Here is a 21,784-nt window from a genome sequence, read left to right as displayed (position 1 = left end):
TTTCCCTGAATTCCATGCATGGACATAAATAATATGTGATAGTTAACAAGGAAAGGAAAAACTCATTCTTCACTTTAAGAGCAGGCATAAACTTTTTTACAGTTGCCCATGACAAAACAATGACTTCACCAAATTTAGTTCTTATCACAGGTAAATGGAAAGAATGATTTCCAGATAATTAGCTAGCAAAACTGGACTGCTCTTCCACAGTGGCATTTTTCATAAGCTATATTGGCCTGGTGAATATTATGTCTGATGGCAGCTTTATGATGACAAATATTTCTAGTGATTAGGACACTCATTGACTAAATTCAGGAGATCTGAGTAAAACTGCCCATGTCAAACTCTGCCTCTGCTGCTTCAGGTTACTTTGAAAAAGTAATTAATCAACAAAATAATATAAACAGTATGGCACAGATGAATCAAATAGCACCACAATCTTTTCTGTTATCTCCAAAACACATTTTCCTTAGTTATAAAGCAGGAGGTCAAATTAGATGATGTCCAGAGGTGCCTTTCCACCTCAACCCTTCTGTGATTTTGCTAGTTCTGGTCAAATGCAGTGAGCATCTGCATTGGCTCTGTATTACAAATATCATGTTAGCCTAATAAAGGCCTAACTCCAACAATAAACAACCTCACACACAGATAGAGCAAAGGGATCCCACTATTTTTAAAAGAATTACATTTTCTGGTGCATCTCTAACAAGATCAAAGTCCAAATACATTTAGGATTTACACTAGTCATAATGGAATACCTGACTCCAGGTTTTTTACCCTAATATATTAACAGTGTATGCCGAAGACAATTATTAATAAATATTTATGAACAGTACTTACTGGGCTGACAAACTCCTGTGACCTATCTGCATCTGCTGCATTATTTTTTTTTTTTTATGGGTAAGCACACCCTATTTAGAAGCCAGCAGAAGAAGATTGCTCTATTTATTGGAAAAATTGTTTTTATTTCAATAACTCAAGCACTCCTCTAGTTGGTTCATCAACACTGAGGTTTGCTATTAATCAAATCTGTGTGTACAGTTGGCTGCAATTCATGAAAATTGAAACTGCTTTCATGTGTGGTTTTTTCACCTCTGTACTTCCAGCAGCATACTGAAAGAGAATCAAAATTTTGCAAGATTGTGTGACTGGGTGGAATGAAACACAGAGTAAGTAATTTCCACGAGTTTATTAAAAAAACCCCAAAACTACCACCAGCCTAGGTGGATGCAGTTCATTTCATACAGGTTCTGCTGTAAATCCTGTATACAGGAATTGCTGCTGAGTAAATTATGCTCCATTTACTTCTTTGGAGTTGCACTTGTACAAAATATAGAAGAATGTGAAATAAGCTCAGAGTTTGAGCTCAGTGTAAAGGAGAAAACTGCAGACAAATGTGGCCATAACCATTTGTGATGGGACAAGTTAGGCTATAAGGGATTTCTCTGTGCCTGTTATACTCTCTTTTCTGATTAAGAAAAGAAAAGTTCCAGCCAGTTCCAGTTCCTGTTGTCTTTTCATTAAAAAAAATCAGGTTTCTCTATCTAGAAGGCATTATGTGCCCTTTAATGTTGTTTATTCCCATCTATAAGATATGTGCCCAGGGAAAAGTGTGTTTATCTAAATATAAGGCATCATTTGTTGGAAATAAAATATAGTAGACAGGGAAATTCTATACCTGAGTTTTATCTGAGTATTCTGAATGTCAGATTACTGTATCTCTGCATTACACTTCGGTACAGACAGCAAGACTAAAGACTGTTGAAAATATTTTGATGTATTTATAGCCTTTCCATCTACAATAAAAAAATATTTCAATCTATTTTTTTTTTTAAGTGAATATCAGCAATTATTTTTTTCTCCCCTTGGAAAAGCTTTTCTCCAGTATAGCAAAGACTGAGTTGCTTTACTGTGATTCAAGATAATTTATGGTCTGAAATGTTCCAATCTATTATCTAAGAAAAGAAACCTTCCATAAAAAACGGAACAACATCCTCCCCCAAGGAAGCTACTATATTCTCTAACAATATTTAGAGAATAAATCAAGTGTCTCCATAGTTTTCTGAATATCTTTACTGAACAGTTCACTTTGGACAGCAATTCAAATTTAGTGTGTATCTGTTAGGTCTGGAAAATGTTGCAATGTGAGTTTACAGAGTATTTTGCTGCACTTCCTTTGCCTAACTCCTGAAAAAGTATTAATACTTTATATCATAAATGCAGATTAGCTGTTTAAAGTCTATCTGGGAGTCTACTTTTAAAAAACTAGTATTTTTAGGTTATTATTAAATGTAAATTAATTTCTATGAACACGATTCACAAAGTTCACTGTGACACAAATTACTACAAGAGGTAGAGATCAGAAATAGTGACAGTGTCTTCAGCTTTTTTACTTCAGAACTGCTATTTACTTTCATGAAAGGGAGAAACCCCAAGTTAAATCTCCTATAGTGACACCTTAGCATCTTTTTAAATAGATTTGTAAGTCTGCAGCCTGGTAAAAATGTTATAATGTGCATCATCCAATAAAGGGCCATTACTTTTGTAATCCTGTTCAGTCAAGCATGTAGTAACCCCATACAAGAAAAAGGCTCTTGATTTTCAAGTGATCAGAAAATATTGGCTTATTTCAATGAAGTACTTTTTACTTCCACAAAGGATGAACATTGAATTGATGATGGATTCATTTACTCTATCTATGAATTATTCTTTTGAGCATACCTGCATTGTGGCAGAATTTGACCCTCCAGCTCAAAGATTAACAATTAGACTGATTACTGAGCTGCATATGTGGACTAAATCTTCCTACTCCAAATGGTAAATAAATAAATAAATAATGGTTTATTTACCATTATGGTCTGGACTCCACACCATAATGGTAAAAAAACCAAAGATATGGAGTAGGAACAAGGGCACAATATTTTACTGCTTCTGAATTTCAGGTCTGAATTGGAAATCCCATTAACTTGATCCAGATTTTTAAATGGAGCTGTGTCCTTCCATCTCAATCAGCCTCAGCAAAGAATGCCTTCAGACAAATTGGGTCTCATTATTCATTAGGACTTTGGCAAAAATAAACAGACTAAATTTTTTCCAAAATGTTCTTTAATAGAGAAATGAAAATAAAATTTTTTCATAGCTCTGAGTTAGAAGCAAGAACAAACAACAAAACTGTACTCACACTACTCAGATCCCAAAAGTGTTATTCTTTTGAAAGGAAAAACAAGCTTATTTTTAAATATTCACCTTCTTTTGGCAAAATCATGCTCAAATGTTATTGTACATAAGTTTGCTTGCTTAGCTTTTCCATTCAACATTGATATTTTCTTTCAACACCCTTTTACATTAATAAACAAGCTTACATTTTTTCTCAGGGTTATTTTTTCATTGTAAATCATTGATTTAATTCCTCAAGTATGTTTTTAATCCTTAAGCTGGATTTGGCCTTGTTGTCAGGGTTGTTTTCAGTATTTAAACTTTAGTTTTAGTTAGTTGCACTTTTGCAACTAAACCACACGAATACTTTAGCAGAAAATATCTCTGAGGATGTGAAAACGTCATACCTTTCAAGCTGGGGAGAAGGCAACTTATTTGTGATCAGCTGAGTGAATTATCTTTATGAACTCACCTGAACTATGCTACAGAATTTAAAATTATAACTGAAGATTAGATTAACATATGAAGAGATACTTACTGCAGTCAGCTTCATCTGATAGGTCTTCACAGTCTGGTTTATAGTCACAGATGAACTGATACTCGATGCAATTCTTATTCCCACACACAAAATCAGTGAGGGCAGGGCATTCCTTGGGATTCTCTCCAACTGAAATGAACAAGACATTTAAATCAATATTGCAATTATATCAAAGGATACTCTTTTTAATTTGTTAACTATTATGCATTATGGCTTTAGGGTTTTACTGCTTCCAACAGATGTTACTTGGTCTCATTCCTTTAATGTTGCATTATATATTTCGAGACTGCTGTATTTGCCTTGCCCAAAGCTTCAAAGGTAGGATGTTTTGGCTGGAAGAAAACTTGATTCAGCATCAACATAACTGTTTCCCCAGTGCATTTGTTGTGGATGTTCTATAAATGAGGGGTTCTGTGAGCTGTTGAAAAGTAGACGTGCGAAAGGTTTTATTCTGCTCATAATTTTATTTCTTTAGAAGATAACATTTTAAACTGAGAAAAAATCGCTGTTATACACAGTTGCATAATAAATAAACTTTTAGAGACATAAGATATTCAACCTTTTTTTAAAGAATTTAGACAAAGTGCTGCTCTGATAGTTTGAGCTGCTGAGAAATTTCTCTTATGCTATTTAATACACAAATCTGTTTTACAACAATTCATGTTCATCACTGAAGGTGAATGAAAATCAGCTCATAAAATGAGAACTGGCACATAAAACATTAGGTTCAAATCCAGAGTACTGAGATTCAGCCATCCCTGGACTGTAAGACTATAAAGGAACTTACATAGGTTATTTTTCAGTTCAGAGCACTGTGTGCATAATTTCAGCCAACAGTAATTGAAACAGTTCTGATAACCCCAAATGCAACACTTCGAAAGCACTCTGATAACCTTAGATTGCCTTCTAGTCTAGAGCTTCATGTTCTGCAAAAAGACATTTAGGAGAATTTATTTTGACTGTATTCATTGTAATGCTTCATTTTTACCTTCAAACATGACTAAAATGTGGCATATTGCTAAACACAGTCTGATCAGAGCACCATGATATTTACCTTTGTGCAGACCCATATTTCCAGAGGAGTTGTTATTGTTGTCAGGTTATTAATCTCCTCAAATAGTGGTACTTACTGAATTTTACAGACTGAGGAACTGCATTCTCATTGGAGTAGAAAAGGAAAGAACTAAACTTTTGGTTTAGTTTCAACATGTACTCAAAGTAATATTAAACAGAGAAATCGAGTGACAATACTGCATTAAAATGTAACCCATATATTTTAAATGGATAGTACAAAAAAGGAAAAAAATCACTGCTAATATTGGTTACTTGAAGAACCTCAAATTTTCAGCTTTGAAATGCAGAAGCCTCTGTGCACTGACACACAGACACACACACACAAAACCAAAACAAACAAACAAAACAAAACCTAAAAACAAAACAAAACAAATCTTTCCAAACTGATATCTGTCTCATTATTTTTGTTTTTTAATTTTTCACTGTCAGTTTGATCTGATTGGTGTCAGGGGATCCACACCACAAATAAATTGCCATGAATGCCTTAAATACATGAAAATCTATGGCTGCTTTTAACAGACAACACATGTTTCAAGAGGGCCATTGGCAGAGGAGCAACCTCCTGAGGAAAAAAAAAATTGACTGAGGCATTTGTGATGGTTCAGGCAGTTTTCACACCTCTCCCAAATGATGTGATAAAACCTGATTGAAGATACCACCAAAAATTCGTTAGTATGGCTCATCCTAAATTCTGGAAAGCCACATAATAATAATTGAGGCTGGCAGAGACTTCTCAAGACCTCTCTAGTCCAGCCCACTGCTTCAGCCACATCTACAGCAGGATCTGCAGGACCATGTCCACTTGGGGTTTGGATAACAGCAATGGATAGAGACTCAAAAAAACCTCTTTGGACAATCACTTGTGTTGGGTGATCCTCACACTAAAGTGGTTTACGGTGTTCACATAAAGTTTCCTGGTTTTTGGATTTGTGCCCATTGCCTTCCATCAGTGGGCACTTCTGAGAGGAGCCTACAGCTCTTATCTCCACTCCCTCCTCTGCACTGGAAATGATGCACTGGAAAATTAAACTACTTCCTTCAGTCACTCAATGGCTTAAATAATGACAGAAATTAGGTAATTGCAGATCCATTAGCATACAATAATTTTCACTGCATATGGAAGGGGTACATTATCACCATACAGGGGAGTGACTTCTGAAAATCCATGGCTTTGTGACTGATCATATTCCACACAATTACCTAGAGAGAGCTACATTATGTTATGTTACTCTATCATTTATATTTAGCACTGAATTGCAGGGTTTTTTCAAAAAACAAGCAACTTCTTATAGTACTTCAAATATATCATGAACCAGCATTTAATAATGTTATCAATCTCTTTGGTTATCCTTAAATAAAACATGTGATTCCAACTCAGACATAATGAAAATTTTTATCTCAACAGGTGTAAATGTCATAAACACAAATTTACATATATATGAATTTTATCCTTTTGAGTAAGACCTTGTTTTTATGCAATTTTTAGGGATATCAGGTTACATTTGATAATGATAATGATGTTTTTTCTACCACAGTCTTTGGCAGAGAGAAATAAAATTCCTCTTTAAATCAACATACTGGCATTAGCATTGCACAGTGTAACCAAATATTCTAAACTCTTTTCAGAATTATGACATAAAAAATCAACTTTCCATTGTACATTCATTCTGGCCAAAACTCCTACACCAGCTAAGAATTAAATCAAAACAAGAAATACAGTACAACTTAACCATAAAATGCAATAACTTCTGTGTCAGGAAGCCCAAAGACAAAGACAAGTTCACTCAAGCCGTAGCTTAAAAGTTTCATTTTCACAAGACATTCTTCAAGTATAATATATAAAAAAATCAACTTAATCAGAAAAAATATACTGAAGAACTTACAGGAAAATATATTAGAAACTACTTTAAACAAAGAAAAAGAGAGGACATTTAAAATATTATCTTGCCTATTTTTAATTTTTGCTCTCACAATTACATGGTTGCCAAAATTGGACTTTGTGTCCATCAGTACTGAATTTGCAGAACAATAATCTAACACCACTCCAGAAAGTTTTAGTATAAAGCAAAACAATGTCTCCTAATGAACAGCTTTATTTTCAAGCTGATATTTCAGATAAAATGAGAAATTTTCATTGAGTCTTATTTCTTTGTGCGTGTTGGTTATGTTGGGACTGCACTTAAAAATATATATATATCTTTTTATCTTATCACATTCCTCATCTGTACTTTGATGACCAGTAAGTAGAAGAAAACATGTATTGGATGATGGGTGATTATATATAGTATGTAATATTATATTTTTTTCCCAATAATCTAGCTCACAACATTTCATGAAAGTCCAAACATGCAGAAAAACTGTTTCTAAGCAGAAAAAAACATGAAAAAAATATGGCAAATTTTGTTTCTTGCCTCTTTCTTTGCTTAAGAGCTCAAGAAACCTGTAAAAAAAAACCCCATCTAATTATGAATACACGCCAAACAAATTAAGACAAAGATGATGATGGAAAAGGTTATCAGTTGTACTTAACTCACAGTGTTACTCTGAAATTATCTTTGAGCAGCTACAACATCAAAATGGATGAGTGAACTACAGCAAGCAAAAGAAGGAGCTGATGCCATGTATGGAAATGTCAGAGGTGTAAAAAAGGGAAATATCCAGAAATGTGTATTTTTCACAAATCAGGAATGAGAGGAATTACAGGGAGTTGAAATGTGTTTGATACCTACTAACCTCCTTTCTGAATATGCTACCAAAAATTCACAGAGAGCTATGATGTCCAAAGTAAGTAGGAAATATTTCACAGTAATTTAAGAAAACTATTGACCAGAAAGTATCCTGGACTTAATGAAAAAGCCATAGATGTTGTTTTTTGAACCGACCTTCTTCCAAATCTTTTGTTGAACCCCTAAACTGAACTAATAATATTTTTTTCAACTCTAGACATAATTTTACATAATAAAAAAATATTCTTACAGCTATGGAGTACTGGTCTACAGGCCTAGCACAAGTGACAGAGGAACAGATCAGAGGTACAAAAACAGGTGGTAGGGAGTGGGAGCAGTTCAGTTTTGGTTTTTTAATGAGAACAGAAGATCCAATTAAATTTATTAATTTCCAGCACTCTTGGACATTTCTTGAGCTAGTTACTTTTGGTTTGTATTATGTTTTGACCTTTCTTCACCTCCAGCTACTCAGCTCAAAAATCTGTGGGACCTGAGTACTATATAAGGTATGTTGCAAGTCAAAAGACCACAATCCATTCTTTTCCCAGAAAAAAAAATATTATAGGCAGCAAAAAAATCACCCCAAACCAAAATAAAATAATATAGAATATAAAACACAAGCACAGGTAAGAATTCAATAGCATATGATAACAACCAACATTTAGATCAGCATAGAAATAACTAGATTAACAAAAATTAGTGGATTATTTTTTTTCTCATAGGTCAAAGTTATCTGGCAGCAGCACATATACTCTTATAAATCACTTTTTCCCCTTAAATTAAATAGTTGAGGATTAAATTTTTATAAATTAAAAAATCTCAGACTATTTTTATGGTATGGAAAATTATAATGTTTTATTGTGCCCATTTATTTGGTTTTCACCTCAGAATTTCAGCTTTTCCAGGACACCACAGGAAAGGCCTGACTATGAAAGAGCTCACAAAACCATTCTTCTTTCCTTTAAGTTTGCAACCAGAGGACAGCAACAGGTCAGTGACTATTTCTCTGACTCTCTGAGTACAAGAGCTTACTTGTACCAATGCTTTGTCAGATGTAAATATTCCTGTGATATCCATTCCATCTAAAGTCACAGAGAGAAACAGACAGGTCAAATATCAGCCCTATAGGCTGCAGGTCTTTATTGCTTGAAACAAAATGGATAAGACCAAAAATATTTAATATTAATAGATAGCGCTGTATATAGATTTGGTAACACAGAGTAAATGTTTAAAATACTTATCATTAAAGAAGTGACTGATCACACAGAAAGAGATGCTCTAATATTACAACACTAAAGACATAGGTTGTCAGAGGTTTTGTTTGTCCAATGCTTTGTGCTTTTGAAAGGCATAGGGTGAATCCCAAATGCTTATGGTTCCTAAAGGCTGCAGTGAATAAGACCTTGAGCTGTTTTGGCAAGCAGGGTGTACCTCAAGTTCAAGTGCACTGAGCTGCTGTTTAGCAAGAGTCTCATTTCTGCTTTCCAAAAGAAACACGCACTCAGCAGTACAACGCCACCAGTCAGCAGTATGAAATGAAACATAACATCCAATGTATATTCCATTGAAATGAACCTTTCCCCTCACTATTTCTCTTTTTAGAAATTACAGTCCTTCCTGAGTAGAAATGCTTTCAAATTAAAGTTGAAAATTCACCTCTTTCTATTTTTGGTTGTTTAAATTGTGTTGTTTAGTGGGAGTACTTAAACCACGTCTCTCCGCTCTTTTACAACACTTGAGATACAAGAACAATCAAAGATTTTAAAAAAAAATTAAGACATCTTGTTGAAAATGTTACTCAATTAAAGGAAATTTAATTTGTGAGCTTCACCCTTTGTTTAAACTGGAATTTATGAAATACACACTCCTGGAAGGTTTCATTACTCAACGGTACTCTGAGATTCAGAAACTGTGAAACTCAGTTTTCATCAGGTTTTTCATCTGCTTACCTCAATTGCTCATTACTCTTTTCTGCATGACGTTTTGTAGAACATTAGAATTTTATTAGCAAACTCATCAATAATGCTCCATGGATGACCTTGGAAATCTATTGCAAGGAAGACTAGATGAAAAGTTCCTGCTCAAGCATGCTAGATATAATTTCAAGGTTATTTTATAATTTTAAAACCATAGAGAATTCTCCCCATGGAATATTTCACTCCAAAGGCCAGATTTAATTCAAGGATCTGTTTTGACTCCGACATAAACAGTAGATCTAACAAAATATATTGACTCTTAGGAGAGACCTGTAGATAGAAAATTATGCCAAAGGACTTCCCAAAACTGTTCAAAGCAAGTAGTACTGTGGTTAAGGCCCCTGATAACCCGGAAAAATAAAAAATGTACTCATAGTACATCTGGTAATGCAGAACTGGCTTTGGCTCAAGCAATGCAAAAGATAAGAAAAGTCTCTTTAACTTCTAGTGCTGATATCATGGAGTATATAAATCCACAGGAGACAAGGACAGAATCTTTTCTATTTGATAAAGACTGAAAGACCAGCTTTGGCATGCAGTGTATCAGCAGCATAAGGATCTCATAATACTCTTATATAGGTATCTACCATACTTTGCTTAATATCAAGGGATGCACGAGGGAGAAGCACTGAGGACTGAGCAATGAGGGCCTGGTTGTCCTAGGCTTTATCCCTTTGGAATCTGCAAGTGGTAAAAGAAAGGAAAAAGTGGAAATAAGGCAAAAATCATGAGATGCACTTGCAGAAAATCCTGTTTCCCAGTAATTATGAACATATTCAACCAGATAAAAGTATCTCCTGAAACAATTTGACATGAGAGCTCTATTTCTTGGTACTTTTCCCCCCTCCATGTCTGGCCTACATCCTAATTCCAGCATAGAGCTGCACTGTACCTCAGGAAGTTCAGATGAATAGATTATATTTAGAGCTTTTGAATGATATCTCCACTAAAAGTGACTGTCAAACTATTGCTTCCACTGTGATGCAGCGTCAATCAAAACAACTCAATCACAGCACTCTCCAGTTATCACAGACACCTTAGAAGCATTTGATGTGAATATTTTATTTTTTTAACACGGCCTGTGGTCCCCAGGGGTTTCTGTGACAGACCAATGGGGTAGAGCACACAGTGCAAACTGCAATTATCTGCAACAAGGAGACACTTCCTCAGCTGAGTGCTCTCCCTGTCTGTGCAGAATTGTCCTTAGAGGTGAAATCCATCTAGGGTGTCACCTTGCACAGAGGTGTATGATGGGTTACAGTTTGGCTGAACTGGAAGGGTGCCTACTTTCTAGGGTCATTTTACATGAAAATGAACTCAGGCTGGGACAGGGGTCATTTTTCTAGTACCTCCTTTACAGACAAAGATTGTAAGTTAAAAAAAATACAGAAAATCCATTCACCTCTACCCTGCGTATTTTAGTAGCCATAAAAAGCCTTCTCTTGTGGCCCATTTGAAACAAGTGGAGTAAAAAAATCTACCACTGGATATGAAAAATAAGCAATATGTGAAGTAAATGTCAAAATTATGATATTTTAATTTTATGCTGAAAATCCAAGTGTACAGCCATGTGCTAGCAAACAAAATTATCTTTGGAGTCAGCAACTCTTCAAAAGTTTCCCATGAGATGAACAGAAACTTAAAATGCCACTGAGGTCTCTTCACGAAAAATGAGGTAAAAGTTATTTCTTGTTTCTCATATTCAAAATCTGTGGCATTCCTTACATATCTCTGAGAGCTGCAAAAAGATGGTGAACAAATATTTTGGTTAATTCATGTTTTTTACATGAGCAGAAACAGAAATCCTAGGTTGCAGATATGTCAAAGCCTTCTGAACAAAGCAATAAAACAATTCTGTGGTTTTCAAGCAGGTGCCATATTTCCCTTTATTCCATTTTAATTTTTTTTTCCAAAAGGTTGTCAAATTCAACTCTTTCCCAGAATCCAGACTGTACCATATTTGCCCCTTTTGTAAAAATTAATTTATATTTTCCAAATATTTCTTGAAAATCTTAATATTCCATGCAGTTTAAGTATTCCTGCAAAACAGGGCTTGTGCAGGAATTCACGTCTTCTCCCAGTGTAACTGGCAGCCCTGGCAAACTGGGTTAAGGGAACTTGAATTCTGAATTTCCTCCACATCTGTCCTTAGCACGCTGCCTTCCTCACTGTGTCCTTCCTACAAGAGCATATAGAAGGGATATCCTCTGAAAGGCTGATCTTCACGTTGCCAAAAAGACATTATTTCATGTCTAGAACCAAAGAGTTCATATCTGTACCCTCTGCTGAGTTAATGAGATCTGAGTTCAGTAAAAATTTCCCTCAAATGATAAAGTACATTCATGTTAATAGATGTTACACTAAGCCAAATTAAGTTAAAGCTACCAAAATTTCTAGACTTCTAGACTCAACATGAGCTTGCTTTCTCTGTAATGAAGATTAAATATGTAGCAGAAAATTTTAAATTCGCAGCTCACAATGAAATCAAAGAATAATTTCCTTGTAAATGCAAAATCCAAATATTAGACTAACAGTTAAGAACTTTATCATTGATTTCAGCACATTTACTGAGAAATTTCAGCCAGGTCATATGATTCCAGTGCCCCATGCAAGAATACCCTGACACTGACCTACTTATAAAAACAAATGAAAGACATTGCATATCATTAAAATATTTGAAGGGAAAAAAAAAAGAAAATTAAAAAAACTAGGCATATATTCTGTCTGAACATCACTGAATATCCTTAGTGACTAATTTAGGTCTGGCAGCTCTCTCTGTCTGAATTCCCTTCCCTCTCACTTCAGGGCCAGATTTGTACTGAATACTTCTATTATCAGTGTTTGAACTTCTCTCAAGCATTTGAGAAGAAGGAACTAAATTCTCCACTAAACATAAAGCTTTGCATGATACATAGCTGAGGATTCAAAGGAAACACTGGCTGGTTTTAAAAATAAAAAAGCTGGCCTACATACACAAACACTAGGATGTTTTAGTTATTGTCTCTCTGATCTGCAAAGCTAGGATGGAATTCTAATGAGAAAGGATTTTTCTGCTGAGCCTTTCAAAGCTTCTTGTTTATGAGAGCATGGAAGCAAAGTTGTTCAAAGGATTTCAGTACCTTCACCTATGTTTTTTTGCCATAAAGAGTAGGTGAGGAGGAATACAAATATATGAGAAAACGAGATAAAAATTTTACCACCAGGAAATAAAGCTTTATTCTATTTTAAGGAAAATTTCCACTCAGCTCAATTTGGTGAAGCAATTTCTTATTAATAGATTGTAGAATTTTTATTTTTCTTTCTTTTAAAATCTAAATATAAATGTGACATCAGAAGAAAGGGTTGTAGAGTCTGACTCCAAACAGTCAACAGAAAAAGAATACTGGAGCTGTAATGGTTCTGTCTTATTCGTGGATTTCTATGGCACTGTATCCCCCAGACTATGAAAAATTGTATAAATTAACTAAATATCAAAATGTTCTAGAAATTTCTGTCAAATTTTAATTCAGAGTTATGATTCTCTTATTTTCATTTGTCTTCCCTTGTTAGTTTTCCAGGCAGTGCCCTGGGATACCAAAATCAGCATTGATGATGTGGCTGGGTCACATCTCCATGCTTATACTCACTGTTGTGTACCTGAGAGCACAAAATTCCTTTTCTTTAGAACTGTAGAAGCACAAAAATCAGGCTTCTGGTAACAGCATGTCTTGGAAATTGTTCTCTTGATTCACTATTAAACAACAGTGAGCCATCAGCTGGGAAAGCAGATCAATAATGCTTGAAGTGCTCCTTAATGATAGCAGACCACATTATCATGAAGTTAAATGTCATAAGTGTGAAAAATAAATTTATCATTAGGGATTATTCTGCATGACCCTCATAGACATTTTACCTTTTTATTCAGGCAGAAATGGAGACTTTTTTTCTCCAGCCTGCAAATAACCTCATGCATGGTCAAAGTCAAGTATTAAAAAGCACAAGAAATGATGACAGTAAACTCCTTTCAGGTCACATTGTCTCAATAAAGTCGTATAAAGAATTATTGTACAAGAAGATGAAAAAAAATATCAATGCATCAGTTAATTTAAGAGCAATTTTTTCCTAGATGTGATGCAACTTCACTATCTTTCATATTTTTTAATTTAACCTGTGCAATAAAATGTATCAGATTTGAAATTTAACCTATTTTTGTTACCATGACATTGCTTACCCTCTCAAAACCAACTCTTTTATGTCTTTGATTTATTCTCTTTGACAATATTTCCTAGAGCTCATATTTCCAATAAACTCATAGTTTCTTCTTGTCCTTCACTTCCATAGAAATTAGTGAGACCTGAGGAAAGTGGGTCTTGAAGGAAAGGGACTCAGAAGGCCAGATCATAATAAATAGAGCTATTTTTAGTATTCTATAACATTCTATTATATGGAATCTGTTGAAAAAAAATATTTTTTGAAAGGAAATAGTGAAAAGATTCTCTGTAATCAATTGAAAATCCTTATATAAAAAGAGCAATGTAAATCACAGCTATCTATGTGAAGAGCAAAGGATCCACCTCAGTGCAGATTCTCTTATGATGTATACAGCTTATGGAACTGCATGGAAGCAAGCTGAAGGAAAATACATGTAAAATAAAATAAGTATTGAGATATATTGAGCAATGATATAACCACTGAATATTAACATCTTACAGAAAACAGATCTAATATTCATGTGTAAAAACATCACATGGGCTGGCTGTCCTGGGTTGCAGTATATTCTATCACCATCCTCATGTACTGTTGAAACCAGGTGAGGCAGTGCTCCCTGCCTCCCCCCCCCCCCCCCGGGCTACCTTCTGTTAATGGGCCCATCAATGCCCTGCCCCATGACTCATAGATAACTTCCCCCTGTATTGTCCCCTGTTAATGGGCCCACCACTGCCTTGCTGCATGACTCAGAGATAACTTCCTCCTGGACTGTTTTCTGTTAATGGCTCATCAAGGCCTTATCTCATGACTCACCATCCCATTGTGAGATGCTCCTCCCCGAGGGAGGAGCCAAGCATTCCATACTGGATATAAGCTGAGAATTCGAACACCACAGCAGCCCTTACCTACGGGACTTCCAGAGGACAGGAGCTACTGCTGGACTTTCAGCTGAAGACCAGACCCCCTTTCTTCCAGAGGATCACGCTTCAACAAGACCACCTCATCTGGACGACTACCATCACCCTAACAGGGTTCCAGGCTGTATTCTGACTCTGTCAGTGTTTTTGATATTATTGCATTTATTCTTTTTATCATTTTCCTATTAAATTATAATTCTGACTTGCGATCTCTCACTGGTTTGATTTCAAACTAGTACATATTTTGGCGCCCAACGTGGGGCATTAACCTGAGAGAAAGTCAGAATTGCAATTTCATATTAACAGAAACCTATCCACCATGGTGGTTGGCTTGTCTATATGGGTACTGTATCTTGCTCTCTATATTTTCCCTCACATGGGGAACTACTTGCCTGTTGTATTGCTCCTGTTGAGACCAGGGAATGGTATGAGAATTGCTTTATTGGTTTATTATGCTTATGGCATGATAACCTGTGAGGCAATGAATACCATTCGGAATATATACTCAATTTTGTTTGCTTGTCCTAGTCTGGGCTGCTACATCTGGGACCTTCTCAACAATCGCACCCTGCCCTTGGTGGGAAGAGTGGAGAGTGGTTTCTTCCAGCCTTTCAGGTCAGGCACAGCAGTTTTTAAAAATATTGAGTTCTCTCTGGATGCCAAGGACAGCCTAGTCTTGCTGTTTTGTTTTCTCTGCATGGCCTGCACCATGTACACCATGCTTAGAAACAAAGCACTGTTTGGTGTGGTACAGCGTCTTCTTGAGGAGGAAGAGAAAAGAACCAAGAGCAGAGCAACAGCATCCATGACCACACAGACTGCCACAGAGGAGAAAGGAACCAAGAGCAAAGCCACAGCGTCCGTGTCTACGCAGACTGCCACAGAGGAGAAAGAAACCAAGAGCAAAGCAACAGCATCCGTGTCCACTCAGACTGCCACAGAGGAGAAAGGAACCAAGAGCAAAACAACAGCGTCCATGTCTACGCAGACTACCACAGAGGAGAAAGGAACCAAAAGGGCCATGAGCACCTCCACACAAACAGTCACCGAACCAGAGCAGCCTAAACCGGTAGAAGTTGCCCCCATTCAGAAAAAGAAATCAAAAAGCAAATCAGTCCGCATAGTGACTGATGAGGGTGAGGCAGGACCTTCACACGCAGCGGAGGAGACAGAACCAGAGATTATCACTCGCTCTCTATCCCTAGGTGAGCTGCGTGACCTGCGGAGGGAATTCACCCGCCAGACGAACGAGTCCATCCTAACCTGGCTGCTCCGCATCTGGGACGCTGCAGCAAACGACACCATCCTGGATGGAAGTGAGGCCAGGCAACTGGGATCGCTGTCCCGGGATGTGGTCATTGACCAGGGGATTGGGAGAACCCAAGAAACTCTCAGCCTCTGGAGGCGACTGCTGACAAGTGTAAGGGACAGATACCTCTGCAAAGAAGACCTCCAGGTGCACCAGGGAAAATGGAGCACAATGGAACAGGGTATCCGATGCCTGAGGGAGTTGGCTGTGCTGGAGATCATTTTTGCAGAAGATGAGAGATTTCCTAAGAGCCCAGATGGTGTCCAGTGCACGTCACAGATGTGGCTGAGATTTGCACGGCTTGGACCAGAGATGTACTCCCGTTACCTGGCAACACTGCAATGGAGGGAAGGTGAGGACAGGGTGGGTGTCCTGGCCAATAAACTAAGAATCTACGAGGACACTGTCACTGCCCCGTTTCGCACCCATGTCTCATCTGTGGAAACAAGGCTGGCTGAGCAAGTCCGGAGCTTGATTGAAGAAGGCCATCAGAAACTAAAAAAGGAACTTAAGGAAGAAATTTACCACGTCTCCCCAGAACCAACAAGAGTCTCTGCTATTAGGAGTAGGCATTCCCCAGCCAGGGAGAAAGGATACACTCCACGAGGTAACCTCTGGTTTTTTCTCCAGGAGCATGGAGAAGACATGAGGAAGTGGGATGGAAAACCCACCTCCTCCTTAGCAGCCCGGGTACGTGAACTAAAAAGAGGGACAACTACCACAAGGAGCTCATCTAGAGCCAGCGCCGCTCCGGTCTCTCGTGGCCAGAACATCAGAAGGTATAGAAATGATGATATGAGTGATCCTCTTGAAGGGACATCAAGAGCATATTCACCGGAGGAGAGCAACGTGCACCATGACCAGGATTAGAGGGTCCCTGCCTCTAGCCAGGTAGAGGAGAGGGACAACCGGATCTATTGGACAGTGTGGATCCGATGGCCTGGCACATCTGACCCACAAAGATATACGGCTTTGGTTGATACCGGCGCTCAATGCACTCTAATGCCATCAAGGTATGTGGGAGCGGAACCCATTTCTATTTCTGGGGTGACAGGGGGATCCCAGGAGCTCACGGTACTGGAAGCTGAAGTGAGTTTAACTGGGAATGAGTGGCAGAAACACCCCATCGTGACTGGTCCAGAGGCCCCATGCATCCTCGGCATAGATTACCTCAGGAACGGGTACTTCAAAGACCCAAAAGGTTATCGCTGGGCTTTTGGGATAGCTGCTCTAGAGACAGAAGGCATCAGACAACTGAGTACCTTGCCTGGTCTCTCAGACAACCCTTCTGCTGTGGGACTACTGAGAGTTGAAGAACAACAGGTACCAATTGCCAGAGCAACAGTGCACCGTCGGCAATACCGCACCGACAGAGACTCTGTGGTCCCCATCCATACGATGATTCGTGAGCTGGAGAGCCAAGGGGTGGTCAGCAAGGCTCGTTCACCCTTTAACAGCCCCATATGGCCAGTGCGTAAGTCCAGTGGAGAATGGAGACTGACGGTGGATTACCGTGGACTGAATGAAGTCACGCCACCACTGAGTGCAGCCGTACCAGACATGCTGGAGCTTCAGTATGAGCTGGAATCCAAGGCAGCAAAGTGGTACGCGACCATTGATATTGCAAATGCGTTTTTCTCCATTCCTCTGGCAGCAGAGTGCAGGCCTCAGTTTGCCTTCACCTGGAGGGGTGTGCAGTATACCTGGAACCGATTGCCCCAGGGGTGGAAGCACAGTCCTACTATCTGCCATGGACTGATCCAGACTGTGCTAGAAAAGGGTGAGGCTCCAGAACACCTGCAGTACATTGATGACATCATTGTGTGGGGGAACACGGCAGCAGAAGTATTTGAGAAGGGACAGAAGATCATCCAGATTCTCCTGAAGGCTGGTTTTGCCATCAAGAGGAGCAAAGTCAAGGGACCTGCCCGGGAGATCCAGTTCCTGGGGGTAAAGTGGCAAGATGGACGGCGTCAGATTCCCACTGAAGTCATCAATAAGATCACTGCGATGTCTCCACCGACCAACAAGAAGGAAACACAAGCTTTCCTAGGTGCCATAGGCTTTTGGAGAATGCACATTCCTGAATATAGCCAGATTGTGAGCCCTCTCTACCTGGTTACCCGCAAGAAGAACAATTTCCATTGGGGCCCTGAACAGCAACAAGCTTTCGCCCAGATCAAGCAGGAAATCGCTCATGCGGTAGCCCTTGGTCCAGTCAGAACGGGGCCAGAAGTGAAAAACGTGCTCTACTCTGCAGCCGGGAACAATGGTCTGTCCTGGAGCCTTTGGCAGAAGGTGCCTGGTGAGACTCGGGGTCGACCACTGGGATTCTGGAGCCGAAGCTACAGAGGATCCGAGGCCAACTACACCCCAACAGAGAAGGAAATTTTGGCCGCCTATGAAGGAGTCCAAGCTGCCTCAGAGGTCATTGGTACTGAAGCGCAGCTGCTTCTGGCACCCCGACTGCCGGTGCTGGGGTGGATGTTCAAGGGAAAGATTCCTTCCATGCATCATGCCACCGATGCTACTTGGAGCAAATGGATTGCCCTCATTACACAGCGTGCCCGTATTGGAAACCTGAACCGCCCTGGGATTCTGGAAATTATAACAAACTGGCCTGAAGGTGAGACTTTTGGATTATCTTCTGAAGAAGAGGAGCAAGTGACACGTGCTGAGGAAGCCCCACCATATAATGAGCTACCGGAGAGTGAAAGACGATATGCCCTCTTCACCGATGGTTCCTGCCGAATTGTAAGCACTAACCGGAAATGGAAAGCTGCTGTATGGAGCCCCACACGACGAGTTGCACAAGCTACCGAGGGAGAGGGTGGATCGAGTCAGGTCGCAGAACTTAAAGCTGTCCAGCTGGCTTTAGATATTGCTGAAAGAGAGAAGTGGCCGAGGCTCTATCTCTACACTGACTCCTGGATGGTAGCTAATGCTCTGTGGGGATGGCTGGATCGCTGGAGAAAAGCCAACTGGCAGCGCAGAGGGAAACCCATCTGGGCCGCTGAGATTTGGCAGGACATCGCCGCTCGGGTGGAGAAGCTGATCGTGAAGGTTCGACACGTGGATGCTCATGTACCCAAAAGTCGGGCTAATGAAGAGCACCGTAACAATGAGCAGGTGGATCGAGCTGCCAAGGTGAAAATATCACAGGTGGATCTGGACTGGCAGCACAAGGGAGAATTATTTTTAGCTCGTTGGGCCCATGATGCCTCTGGTCATCAGGGACGAGATGCAACGTACCGATGGGCTCGTGAGCGAGGGGTGGACCTTACTATGGACAGCATCTCACAGGTTATCCACAACTGTGAGACCTGCGCTGCAATCAAACAGGCCAAGCGGGTGAAGCCTCTGTGGTACGGTGGAAGATGGTCCAAGTACAGGTATGGGGAAGCCTGGCAAATTGACTACATCACCCTTCCCCAAACCCGCCAAGGCAAGCGCTACGTGTTGACCATGGTGGAAGCAACCACTGGATGGCTGGAGACATACCCTGTGCCTCATGCTACTGCCCGGAACACCATCTTGGGCCTGGAAAAGCAAGTCCTTTGGAGACATGGCACCCCTGAGAGAATCGAGTCAGACAACGGGACGCATTTCAAGAACAGCCTCGTAAGTACTTGGGCCAGAGAACATGGAATTGAATGGATCTATCATATCCCTTATCATGCACCAGCTGCTGGGAAAGTTGAACGGTGCAATGGACTACTCAAGACTACCCTAAAAGCACTTGGTGGAGGAACCTTCAAAAATTGGGAAGTGAACTTAGCAAAGGCCACCTGGATGGTTAACACCAGAGGATCCATCAATCGAGCTGGTCCTGCCCAGTCTGAACCCTTGCACACGGTGGATGGAGATAAAGTCCCTGTGGTACACATGAGAGGTATGTTAGGAAAGACTGTTTGGATTAATCCCACCTCAGGCAAGAGCAAACCTATCCGTGGGATTGTCTTCGCTCAAGGACCTGGTTGCACTTGGTGGGTAATGCGGAAAGATGGGGAAACCCGATGTGTGCCACAAGGAGACCTCATTTTAAGTGAGAACTGTGTGTAAGGTTCCATTGTATATATATATATATATATATATGTGTGTGTGTGTGTGGAGTTTAAGGAAGGTACTGATTTGGAATTATGTAGATGGTAATAGAATAAGGGGTGGATTATGTCCTGGGTTGCAGTATATTCTATCACCATCCTCATGTACTGTTGAAACCAGGTGAGGCAGTGCTCCCTGCCTCCCCCCCCCCCCCCCCCCCGGGCTACCTTCTGTTAATGGGCCCATCAATGCCCTGCCCCATGACTCATAGATAACTTCCCCCTGTATTGTCCCCTGTTAATAGGCCCACCACTGCCTTGCTGCATGACTCAGAGATAACTTCCTCCTGGACTGTTTTCTGTTAATGGCTCATCGAGGCCTTATCTCATGACTCACCATCCCATTGTGAGATGCTCCTCCCCGAGGGAGGAGCCAAGCATTCCATACTGGATATAAGCTGAGAATTCGAACACCACAGCAGCCCTTACCTACGGGACTTCCAGAGGACAGGAGCTACTGCTGGACTTTCAGCTGAAGACCAGACCCCCTTTCTTCCAGAGGATCACGCTTCAACAAGACCACCTCATCTGGACGACTACCATCACCCTAACAGGGTTCCAGGCTGTATTCTGACTCTGTCAGTGTTTTTGATATTATTGCATTTATTCTTTTTATCATTTTCCTATTAAATTATAATTCTGACTTGCGATCTCTCACTGGTTTGATTTCAAACTAGTACACTGGCTCTCTCTTCCCTTTTCACTGCCTCAACTTGAGTACATAATTTCTGCAAGGAGGCAATTATTTTATTGTGCTGACTGTAAACCATGTTCCAGGAATACCATTCAGCAGCTTCCAAAAGGACAGTCTGTGAGGAGGAGGCTATCCCAAAATATTTGAAAGCTCCAGAATTGCTCTTACGTTAGTTTTCACTGCTAAATGCTGTCTACTGAGAAGCAGCTAAATATTCAATTATTTTCCCCATGCAATTTAAAGCATTCTCATTTCAACTCCATTCTGTTTATTTTAAACCTGTTTTCAAGTTTTAATTATTTTCAATCTCCCAGGTTTATTTCTGTGCATGTTGTATTCAGCTGTTTATGTCATTAGCACATCCAGAATACCCATAATAAAAAGATTATATAAAGATTTTAGTTTAACAAAATAAGACCAAGTAGAAAATAAAAATGAAGCTTCAGTTGTCCTAGAGGATCCTTGTCATATGTCTAGACCAGCAATTCTACAGCTACAAACACAGTGCCTGGGTGAGTGCTGTAAATCAAGTAATTTTGTTGATCAGAGGCCCCTGTTCCCCTTCTGCTTTGTATGCTACTCTTCTTTTTTGAGTTTGGCCACAGTAAGATTGTGTTTGCTGACTTTTAGCTTTGTTACGACAGACACAATAAAACTGTGAACTCTGTGCTGCAAAAAATACAATCTGTACATGACATGCTTTCTCTATCCTGAATGCCCCAGGCTTGGGTCAGGTGGGAAATGTTATTTTTGAGAAACTGGCAAAATGTATTTTGCTTGTTTGTTCTACAAAGGTAAAGAATCAATAACAACAAGAATGAGAAAGGTCAGACCAGGCTCCTTCGTGTCATCTTGCCAACAGGAAGGTCAGCATACCAAAAGCCTGGAGAAGATTAGGCAAGCAGGTATCAACTTGTGGAATAGAAGGCAAAAAATGATATGCAGAGTGCAGAGCTGATGTGAAAGGTGCTAAATGATTCCCTTTTAATGTTGGTTTGAGGCTAAGTATCCTCATACAGATAAGAAAAGCAGGGGGTAGAGGTGGAGTGAGGTGTGGTGGGGCTTTCTTTTAGGTTTTGTTTGTTTTGCTTTTTTACAGACAT

The 21,784-nt window shown here is 39.5% G+C and overlaps 2 protein-coding genes across 3 annotated transcripts in view; one reads left to right on the top strand and one right to left on the bottom strand.

Moving 5' to 3' along the window:
• The window catches only part of MALRD1 (MAM and LDL receptor class A domain containing 1), a 246,864-nt gene that overhangs the window by 76,765 nt on the left and 148,315 nt on the right, over positions 1-21,784 (bottom strand). For both annotated transcript variants that reach the window (XM_086859185.1, XM_023920197.2), the window contains exon 30: positions 3,695-3,823. In XM_086859185.1, the coding sequence (XP_086715311.1) occupies positions 3,695-3,823 (129 nt within the window). The remainder of the gene's footprint in view (positions 1-3,694; positions 3,824-21,784) is intronic.
• LOC147655919 (uncharacterized) lies at positions 14,212-16,665 on the top strand. Its single transcript, XM_086860062.1, has 2 exons — positions 14,212-16,236; positions 16,515-16,665. The coding sequence occupies exons 1-2, from the start codon at positions 14,895-14,897 to the stop codon at positions 16,580-16,582; spliced, it is 1,410 nt and encodes a 469-aa protein (XP_086716188.1). The 5' UTR covers positions 14,212-14,894; the 3' UTR covers positions 16,583-16,665.

Source organism: Cyanistes caeruleus, chromosome 1 (assembly GCF_971803275.1).
Source record: "Cyanistes caeruleus chromosome 1, bCyaCae1.hap1.1, whole genome shotgun sequence".
NCBI classification, from domain to species: Eukaryota; Metazoa; Chordata; class Aves; order Passeriformes; family Paridae; genus Cyanistes; species Cyanistes caeruleus.
The sequence above is the reverse complement of the archived record's forward strand: the minus strand, read 5'-3'. Positions and strand labels throughout refer to the sequence as shown.